The sequence below is a fragment of the Tyto alba genome, unplaced genomic scaffold (genome assembly GCF_018691265.1).
Source record: "Tyto alba isolate M040663 unplaced genomic scaffold, T.alba_DEE_v4.0 Super-Scaffold_21, whole genome shotgun sequence".
Classification (NCBI taxonomy): domain Eukaryota; kingdom Metazoa; phylum Chordata; class Aves; order Strigiformes; family Tytonidae; genus Tyto; species Tyto alba.
Genome location: NW_024881295.1, coordinates 17,849,016 through 17,859,584, shown reverse-complemented (window position 1 = coordinate 17,859,584; position 10,569 = coordinate 17,849,016). Strand labels below are relative to the sequence as shown.

At 54.3% G+C, this 10,569-nt stretch overlaps 1 protein-coding gene across 10 annotated transcripts in view; it reads right to left on the bottom strand.

The window, feature by feature from the left end:
* Positions 1–316: 316 nt before the first annotated feature.
* The window catches only part of WASHC1 (WASH complex subunit 1), a 44,691-nt gene continuing 34,438 nt past the window's right edge, over positions 317–10,569 (bottom strand). For all 10 annotated transcript variants that reach the window (XM_042795358.1, XM_042795361.1, XM_042795353.1 and 7 more), the window contains 7 exons: positions 5,781–5,917; positions 4,702–4,837; positions 3,327–3,531; positions 2,669–2,833; positions 2,189–2,347; positions 1,466–1,534; positions 317–1,034 (listed from right to left, as the gene is read on the bottom strand). In XM_042795358.1, the coding sequence (XP_042651292.1) occupies positions 883–1,034; positions 1,466–1,534; positions 2,189–2,347; positions 2,669–2,833; positions 3,327–3,531; positions 4,702–4,837; positions 5,781–5,917 (1,023 nt within the window). In that variant the 3' untranslated portion in view covers positions 317–882. The remainder of the gene's footprint in view (positions 1,035–1,465; positions 1,535–2,188; positions 2,348–2,668; positions 2,834–3,326; positions 3,532–4,701; positions 4,838–5,780; positions 5,918–10,569) is intronic.

Genomic DNA, 10,569 nt, shown 5'->3' with positions numbered 1-10,569 from the left:
AATGAAAAAAAGCACTTAGAAGTAGACAGAGCTGGTACCCACTCCCTACGTATTAATGAGCCCCACAGGGAAAGCAGCTGCTCCTGAGAAATGTCCAGGGTGAGTCCCTCCTGCCTGGCACAAGCTCTGCCTTAACCCCAGTGAAGGGAGTGGTGGGGGGCACCTGTTTGGAGGAGCTGGTGCCCTCCAGTCCGGTGACTGGTGGTACTGGGGCCTAAGGCTGACCCCTGCCTGGGATGGGGGGAGAGCTGGGCTTTCCCTTAAGCCACTCTTAATTGAACAGGCTTTCTGCTTTTACCAAAGCAAAGGCTGCAAGGACGTGCTTCCTTCAACTTTATTGAAATTATCAGACAGCAATAGGCAACCGATTGCTGTAAGCCAGGTAGAGAAAGAAACCATCAAGTGCAGAGGCACCAGGAATTACACCCCCACGAAGGGCCACACACAATCCTCAGAATTCTAGCAACAACCAGAAGTGAGGAGACAAATGAGGCGAGGGCTGTTTGCCTGCGAGAGACGGTTTTGCAGTCATCACCAGTCACATTAGGAAAGACTGAGGGCTCTTTAAATCAGGAGCAATGCTAGTTCTGAGCCCAGGCCGCCCCACTGCCTGCCAGCTAAGGCAGGATTTATTGTGCCAGCATGAGCAGCAGCAGCACTCGGAGCTGGGATGTGGTATTTGGGGTGGAGAACAGCAGAAGGAAAAACCCTCCTTGGTAAGGATAACCTCAGCAGCGGTGAGCTCCCCTTGCTCCTGCTCATCTTCAAAAACATGGCAGGGTCCCCCTGCCCACCCCCGAGGAGGTGCTGCCCCGGGCTGGTGTCTCGCAAAGGTGCTTCCTTCAAGTCCTGGGACACACACTGATGCTCAACTGCCCCCATCTATGACTCCCAGTCATCCTCATCCTCCTCGCCCGTGAGCTGCTGTGGGGGTGGGAGGGGTGGTATTGAGTCCGACATGCGAGCGAAGGCACCAGCTGGACTTCCAGGGGCATCGGGGTTTCCAGAGGCTCCCGGCCCTTTCCCTGAAATCCCTGTGAGGGAAGGAAAATCACCAGTGAGTGACACCCGGGGCCTGGAGAACACGGAGGTTCAGCAAAGGGGAGGAGGGGGGGGAAAACCACGCCAACTCGGGTGCCCGCCCTGGGTGAGGGGTCCAGCTGCCACAGCACTGAATTTAAAAAAAAAAAAAAAAAAAAAAAAAGACAGTGCAGTCCCTTCCTTTCAGAGTCCATCCTCTGCCTCGGCCACACGACCTCCTCCAGTGCCTCAAGCTGGACTGGAGGTGCAGCTGCCTCTGACCACCCTCTGTAAAGAGGCTCCCAGCCCCGCTGTGGCACAGGTGAGGGGGAAGGTGTCTCTGTTCTTGTTTCTAGGGCTGTGGCTGACACAACTGCGGCGCCAGAAAGTGCACTCCCTCTTTTCCTAGGGCGGGGAGGAGCAGCCCAGCCTGGAGGACGGTTACCTTTGCGCCTCAGCACCAGTTTGTTGAAGAGATCGGACATCAAATCTCCACCTTGTCCTGTAGCTCTCACTGAAACAGAGCAAAACAAGTCAGACACCAAGAAGCATCAATCTGAACCTGGCACTACAGTGAAAACGTTCTCCTGCAATGCTGCCTTCAGAAAAAAAACAAACAAACAAACAAACAAAAAAAAACCCAAACCAAAACAATAACCTCTAATCTTGTATCACACCCCAAAACTCTCCCACTGTAGTCCAGTTTCAGTCAGGAAAATGCCAGGCAGGGTAACGGCAGCTTCTAGGGAAATCCAAGAGTGTAATTCCTTGAGGGGCTGGGCGTTTGCAGTCTCATTCTGCCAAACCAGCCCCATCAGTACCCTCCCCGTCCACCCAAACCAACGTGCTGGAAGCTGCTCAGCCCTGCCCCTCTTGGCCCCGGGGGGGGAGGCTTCCTCTGTGCAGCTGCCCCCACGCAGCACGGGTGAAACTTCTGCAGGTGCCCTGAGACAGAGCAGGTCTCTGTCAAGAACACAAACGCCCTTCAGGCAGCTGGGGTTTAGCAAGTTCACGGAGCTTTGGCTGAATGAGAAACACCCGAGGCCTGCCCGGAGAGACAACGCCTTTCCACTCTGGATGTTCACTGTGCCCGCCTGCCCCCAGACCCACGCCTCCCCAGCCTGGGCAGGGAGCAAGGAAGATCAGTTCCGCCAAAAAGCCTCGGTACCTTGTTCTTGTTCTTTCTGCTTCTTCTTCTCCAGCTTCCTCTCCTTGACGCTGCGGAGGTTGGCCTTCCCGATGCCACCGGCCTGGCGGATGGACTCCAGGAGACTGGCACGCCCAGTAGAGGGGTTCACCACCTCCTTCGGGGCTCCCTGGACCGAAGCTGCGGGGACAGGAAGGTCAGGCAGCAGCTCCAGGCCCAGCCAAATCCCCACGGAAAAAGCTCCTCCGCTGCCCTGCCACCCTCTGCTCAGGGCTGTGAGCCCGGGCACGTCTCAGTGACGGGGCGTAGGCTCAGCCCTGCCAGCGGGAGCCCCGCCAAGGGGGAATTGAAGGGCTTGCAGGCGGGAGCAGCTTCCCTCCCACTGCAGCTTCCCTCCCCTGCCAGAAAGCTGGGAAGCCACAGGGAACCAACCAAGGACACAGGCTGAAGCCAAGGAGTCACATTCTGCTGGTGAAGCTGTGGAGGTGCCCAGCCCCTTACCTGCAGGCACCGCGTTGCTGCTCTCCTCCCTCGCTGCCCGGGCTGGCTCGGAGGAGGCTGCGGGCTGGGGCAGGGGCGGCGGAGGAGGCACGGTAGTTGGCATAACAGGAGGTGGGGGGGGAGGCGGCGGGGGAGGCGGCGGCAATAGCTGGGCATCCTGAAGGTCTGAAAGATGAAAGAAGGTGTCCCCGTGGGGAGGGGGGGGGGGAACAGCACACAGAGCTTCAGCTCAGAGCTTCGCCTGCCTCGGCGGCCGCAGATCCAGACCCACGGCGCACACCGTGCGGCGGAGCACCCCCACCCTGCACGGCACCTCCTAACAGCCGGCGACGGCCAAGGCAGGGCTTGAGATTCCCCTTCTCTGCCCTCGCCAGCTGCATCCCACTCCGCCCAAGGGCAGCCCCCGCCAGGCTGCCCAGGAGGCCCGTCCCTGCGCGCCGTGCTCCCTCCTCCCTCGCCATGCAGGGGCTGAGGGGCCCAGAGTCTGGCCAGCACTTGAGCGGGTTGCAGCTTGGGCTCCGGGCCCAAGCACGAGCCAGAGGGATCTCCAGCACCTTATCTTGAAATCTCCATCCAGGGACTTTCTGCCTTGGCTCCATCTTCTAGCGATCCCCGCCTCCCCCCTTCACGGGGCCCTGGGATGGGGGATTGGACATACCTGGTTGCAAAGGCTCCACCGACTCAGTGCTGAAAGTGGGGAGCTCTGGAATAGCACTGCTGGGGGCAGACGGCGCGATGCCGGGGCCCAGATCTGCACTGTACATGAGATCTGCAGCAATGCCAGGCAGGTCTGGCAGGTAGGACGGCACATCAATCTCAGGGACCTGGCCCAGATCTGGCACGTAGAAGTAATTTTCAGCTACCTAAAAGAAACCCAAAACAAAAAAGATAAGGCAGTGACGGCGCACTTGCTTTCCCTTGCAGCAAACAGCGGCGCTGGAGGGACAGCCTGGGCAGCAGCCAGAGCTGGGCTTGTGTACCTTGGGACAGTGGCTGCTCATCAGCTGCTCCTACAACTCTGTGCCCTAGTCCTGTGGCAGTTCCCCGAGCTCCAAGGCTACCTCCTGCAGGCCAGGCTGGGAAAAGGCAGGCTGCAGGAGGAGGAGGAGGAGGTGCAGGACTCTTCCTAGTTTCTTGCAAGTGAACGCTCTCCTCCTCTGAAGGTTTCACGCACCAACTTTTGCAGCCTACATAAGCCAGTCTCTTTCTCCTCCAGCAGAGAATGGTGCCTGAACCATTTCTGAGATTAAGATGCTGAAGCAGCACAACCAAGTAGTTACAGAGGTTTGGTTTTGCGTTTAACACACAGACAAAACAGCACCGAAGGTGTGCTGTGAATAAAGGGGTTTGTTTACTATATTCACTCTATCTCCTCCAGTCCGACATGACGAGCAAAGGGCTCCCAGGCTCCTTTCCCCAGCCCCAAACCACACACTCAGCCACGCACCCGCAGCGCTCCAGGTACGGCCGCTACCAGATGTTGGGGCAGCTGGGCGGGTGCTCTGCCTGCCCCGTGTCCACAAAAGCACGAACCCTTCGCTCAGGCTGGCTGGCCCTTCTGTTTGCACAGCAGGAGCCCTGTCCCAGCAGGAATGATGGGGGTCAGACCTGCCCCAGCCCCCCCCCCCCCCCTCCGGGCACCTTCTAGCAGTGGCACCTCAGACTCATCGTGAGGCTCAGGAGTTAGCACGAGGGGGACGGATCAAGTGATGGAGCCTCCAAACTCCTCTACAGCCCTGAGCTCTAGCAGCAAGGCGAATCGACATGACATTACTCTTCTCACACCACTTGGCAAAGGCTTGAGCAGAGAGAAACACCTGCCAAGTTTGAGGGTTTTGTCTCACCCATCAGGCTCACATCAGGACTTCAAGCACAAAACCAGGCAAGGTCGTCCTGATAAGTGAGATACTCTGCAACCCCTGGAGGGGCCATTCTCCTACCTGTTCTCCACCCTAGAGAAGCCCTCTCCTCTCAGAGAGCTGAGCACAATCCTCTGAAGGGGGAGCAGCTGCATCCCCACAGCTGCATCTCACCTGCCGATCCAACTGTCCCCTTTCGGTGATGGAGAGAGGAGCATCAAAGAGCTTCTCTTCTGTCTCTGTTTCCAGAGCCACGTGGGTCTTGGTCACTGCTCCAGCCAGAGGATCCAGGAAAACATACTTCTTGTACCTAAGGGTAGAGGACAAGTATTTCAGTGATGCTGCCACAAGAGCCAAGGCCAGAAGAAACAGCGTACCCAAGAAGGTCTTGGAGGCAGAGACCTCCCACCTGACTCCCAAAGTTGGAACACGTTGGGCCTTCCAGTTTCCTTCTTTTAGCCCCATTTTCCTGCCTCACCTCCCCAAAACCAGGAGGCGTTCAGCTCCTCACCCTGCCAGCACAGCCTCTGCATTCACCCTAAAGCAAAGCTCCACTGCGCTGCCATCATTACTGAGCTTTCCCCTTCCCACCAACTGGCCTGAAACCATCCTACAGCCTGCAGCAGCACACCACTCTCTCCTGTTGACTTGTCACTCAAGGCCCAGGAGGAAACACAAAGAGGGGAAATAATCCATGGCTTGGGAGAAGACAGAAGGAGGTCCAGCAGCTGAAAGCTCAAGAAAAGCTTAAAAGAAGCTCTTCAATATGAACAGAAGGAGGAACCGTGAGGCAAAGCCCCACGGGAAAGGGAACTGCAGAGGGGGGAGGCAGTGGAGTCATTAAAGCAGCGAGAGTGGCGAAGTGTTGCTGTGAGGAATCATCAGGAGAAGCAGTGCCTGGGCTGGTACACGGGGCAGAGAAGGGCAGGGATGACAGCAGCTCTCGAGGCTGGAGAGACCTTACAGGGCAATGACAGGAAAACTAAGTCGGGGAAGGGAAGCGCAAAATTGGGTTGAAAGCAGGTGAGTGGAGGATGAGGTGCTGACAACACTCCTTCTACCCAAGGGAAAAAGTGGGGAAGAAAGGGTTGCTAACTGGAAGACAGTGGAGAGGTAGCAAACCCTGTCCTGTCAGGAGGCTGATATGTAAGACCCCAGGAAAGCAAGGAGTTACTGCTGCCCCCGGGGAAGGGAAGGCTCCTCTGAGGACAAGCAGGGGCAGGTGAGCAGCACAGCGCTGCTCCAGCTCTCACAGGTTCTCAGTGGTGTTGAAGAGCAGCAGGGAGCTGAGGGAGCTGATATTCCTGGGGAGGCTGCCAAGGCCTTCTTCTGCGTCATCCTCCTGGTGAATTTTGGTGCTCACGCACACGGGGAAGTACTTGAGCTTCTCCTGCAAGACAGATAACAGGTGGTAAGATGCTAAAACCACGGCTGCTGAGACAGCTCTCCCCAGCCACCAGAACCCACACTGCTGGTTCCACTGCACGGTTTGGGAAGCCTACCGCTCCCTCTCCACCTCCCTTTGAGCAAGGAAGCACATGGACAACATTGCAACCCCCCACTCATTCCAAATCTCAGCAGTTCAGACTCAGGGCACGTGCTTTTGGTGCCGTGGATGGGTCATATTGAACAGGGGTTGCTGTGGCAAGGATCCACCAAAATAAAACAACTACGCTACGCGGGCGTTACGGCCAGGGGCAGGGATCAAGTACCACAGTCTAAAAGGCATCTGGTTACAGTGTCTCCCCCGTTAGTAGACATTTTCATGCAGGGAGAGTCCCCTAAACATCTCTATTACCTCCCCTCTGCTGCCTTCAGTTGATGTTTTAAGAGACGTGATCCCACCGGTGGGGTATGCAGGCAAGGCAAAGGAAAAAGAGGTTAGGAAAAAAACAGAGTGCCTGCACTAGGCAAGAGATGAGGCAGAAGGGAGTGTGCAGGGTGGAACGTGGGCCAGATGGTTTTGCAAAGCCTGAGGGATTTGCAGGAGTTTTCAACTCTAATGAACTGAAATCTCCTCTCTCTCGGTTCTAAAACTTCATGCATAATATATAGAGCTCCCTTTAGAAAAGTACTTATTACATCTGAACTGCTTGACTGTTACAGAGCACAGGAATTGCCATCCCAGATCAGAGCAGTGCTTCAGCTAACGTGACAGCGCCCGGCCCCCGTGTTCTGGGGGACGAAGCGCAGTGCCCACAGCACACTTTGCTGTAGAGGGAGGAAAGGCATCACCTTCTGCACCCAGCGACAGCCCGGGATGGACAAACCTCCACCCCAGACCCCTCCCCACACCTTTCCTCAGCCCCTTCACCACTCCCGTTCTCTCCTCACAAACTGGGACAAGCAGCAGCCTGGCAGCTACGAGGTGATAAGCGTTCATACCAGATGAAACCAGAGCACTAACCAGGCCACTTTGTCAGGTTAAATAACTGGCCACACTCTGGTGGTTTTCTTCTGTCACCAGAAGGTGACCACTTCAAATACCATCCACAGCTTCCTACCGCCTCACTACTTCCAGCATCTCTGCTCTGTCCCATTCGCTGAGTCTTTCTTCCCTTCTTGTACTTGTATGGCAGAAATTGAGACCATTGTTAGTTCAGTTTTAAGAACACATCTCAACAACATAATCAATTCCTGCTGATTGAAATTTCAGTCTTGAATTTGGTAGCCAGAAATCCTGGGAAGTGGCTTAGTCACAGCTCAGTTAATCCACTAAGGGTTTGTATGATGCTCTGAGCCTATAAAATGCTGTAAGAAGAGACCTGGGAGGCTTTGATTTAATTTCTTTCCCCCCGCAAATAACATATTCCAACTTGTGAAAAATACACTGAAGTAAACATCTTGAATTTTTACAGAATCAAGTAGGCAAAAATACATAAATTGTTATTTAGAGACTGTAGGAGCAGAGATTCAAAAATAAAAGTTCTTTTGATCATTAATATTCATTTCCCAATGTTTAATTTTTTAAGCATGAAGGAGTACTGACGTTTTTGCTAGAACTGTTCACACACACTTAGCCCTCAAGTCATATATATTTTTTTTTAATTCTCTCTTTGTAGATTTCAATTAGCACCGCAAGACTGTGCGTCACTTTAAGGGCGTAGTGAGAAACCAACCATTACCAACATTTACTTATAAAGTCTCATCTAAGGCAGTTATAAAAGCACTAAGCGCATGAGTATTACTCTGAAACGTGAGGCTCTTCATAATCCTTTTAATTTAAATGCCACCAAAGTGTTAGTCTTATTCGAGTACCTGCCCCAAGTTTTGAAATTTAGAAGATCTACATATCAGCAATGATATCCTGCAACTGTGAATTCCACAAGTTAGCATGCCATCTAAAAATTGGTTTTCTTATAGGGACATTAAGGTCTTAAGCCAAAGGTTCAGCAACCTCAACATACTGAAGTCATGGGGGGTGCTTGAATGCTCAAACACCCCAACCTGGGGATTTGGCACCTGGCAGGATCACACCCCTAATGACGCTGCATTTCCAGGCGTTTTATTTCCTAAGAGCCTACAGTTAAAAATATATACAGCCACCCTAGTTCTTAAGCTTAATTAAGCACACACTATTACAAAGGGAATCGGTGCGATACACCAGAAAGCCCATTCCTCCTGTGCCAACGCAGTGCTGAGGCTAGCCTGGAAAACACTTGAAGATGAACAAGTGCCAAAATCCCGGTTTAGCCTCCCCACGCCCACGGTGGACTCCGAGAGAGGCAGAATTCACAAGGACATGCCAAGTTACTGACGATGCTGAAGCCTAGCAAGGTTACTCCAGCAGTGGTCTGTAACTTTTGCTTGGCCCTCTTCCCAAGCCCAGGCAGACCATGTCCCCCCACCCTGTTTTCCAGCCTCCCGAGGGGCAGTTGCAGCACCCAGACACAGCTCCCACCGCAACGGCCGTGCCCAGCGCCTGAGAAGCCCCACAGGGCTCCAGCCAACTCGCTGCTGAACCCTGCCTAGCTGCTACCACAGCAACGTGCAAAGCAAGTGGCTTTCCAGGTTTACCACAAGGACCTTGCCTGTGGCACTCTTCTCCATCAGCGCTTACCTTACCTACCTAAGCAGCGTCCTCTCAACAGCCAAGTTTTAACTTGCTTGGGGTGTGGAGGGGGGAAAGGAGAATTTCCCAGGAGCAAAGCTTCTTTATATAGACTGCAGAACCACGCACATTTCCAACTCAGCTGCTTTCCCCCCTCCAGAGCACAATCCCTAAATGCTGAGCACAGGCTGCCACCACTTAACCTCAAGCTGACAGGAGCAGAGCTTGCGCTCCTGGTGGGGGCATGTGTGTGCACGCACGAGTGAAGTTAGCAAAGGCCACTGCGACTGCTCCCAGCAGAGGGGCCTTCCTTAGAAGTGAAAAAAAGGCAGTGAGTCTCTGCTGAAAGCCCTGAATAACTGAGGAGGGCATAAACGCAAACACTAGACTTCCCCCTGTCACATCTCATTACTGCAAGGTGCGTCAGGCTCTGCGCTCAGATATGGCCAAGAAGGGCCTGGAACGTGGTTCTCCTTGGAACACCAGCTGCTCCTGGAGCAGGCCCCTCCATCGTTCATCAGCTGATGGCCACTTGCCAGCACAGCAGCGTCCCCAAAACCCCACAGAAAAGCCGCAGGAGCCAGTGTGTGCGCATGAGCTCGGCAAGAGTCACGAGGTCGGGTCAGCAAAGCCAGGGAAAGATGGCCAACCCCAAGGGAGGATCAAAAGATGGGTCACGGGAGGGGCGGAACAAACACAAACGTCCCCCGAAGCCTGTAACAAAGTCCCTGTGGTGATGGCAGCTTTGGTCACGAAGGACAGGACATGGCAATGATACTGACACCAGGTGGGCCAGGGAAGAGGCGGCATCGCAGGCCGATGGCAAGGGCAGGCAGAGCCTATGGGAGCCGGTGGGCCAGTCGGGTGGGCACGCCATTTGCTCTTTGCAGGATGCTGCTTTTTGCCAGCTGATGCCCCTCTCAATCCCCCTCCTCGTGTGAGGGGGCCGGCCAGCGGCCGGTCCCACGCGGCTCTGCCCTGTGCTACTGCCAGGGCCCGAAGGAAGCACGAATCCTGCGTGAGTTTAGCCAGCAACCCTGCTTCCCTGGCCCGGCTGAAATACTCATAACAACCTCGCGGCGTGAGGTCTCAGCTCCGTTAAAACTCAGGAAGGTTTAGCATGGTAGGTTATTCACTGGCAGCTTTACTTTTGGGCCAAGGCACGCAAGGATGAGGAAGGAAGTCTCTTTAGGGGCAAAGAGCAGGGAAGTTGTCAGGTTGATCCCTAACCTGACAGGAAGAACACATCTGCTACTCCTGGCACAGCGCATTCACAGCAACTTTTAAACTTTAGGGACAGCAAGTCTTCCTCCTCGCCTTCCAACCCAGGGATGTTGACCCAAACTGTTGGAGAATCCTTTGGTAGCATGTCCCGCCAAACCTACCACTTCTCAGACCTCCTTAAGCAGCCCCTGTCCGTCACCCAATCCACAATTTAAGAGGGAACTGAATACTTCAGGACCTCCATCAACACCACCAGCTGCAGACATCTAAGCCATGGGCACACCTGGAAGCCCCAACTGTGCTGGGTACGAAGAGATTGAGCTGCTCTGAAGGGCTTGCAACCTACAATAGCTGAACCCAAGGCAAAGAAGAAGCAAAGCACAAACAAAAGATGTAAAGAAGCAAAATGATCTTCCCCTCTCAAGACGTAAAAATTAGCTGGGAACCAGGAAGAGACAACACCCAAGTGTCATGCTTTCCTGGGACAGAAAAATGCTCTGACGACTCCTTTTTCTCCTGACACACTCACAAGCACTTTTACCTTCCCCTTCTCACCGTCACTTACATTACAGCCCTCAGAAACTACTTTTCAGACGATTACGACCCTGATCCCAGCTGCCTCGCTATGCACAGCCAAAGCCCCAAGCCCAGCCAGCAGCACCTCTGCAGGAAACGGCAGCGTTTCAGGAGATGGAACTGCTCCGGAGAGTTGGCAGCCAACAGCCACCCAGAGCACTCAACCATCCAGCCAAGGCCTTGTACTGACG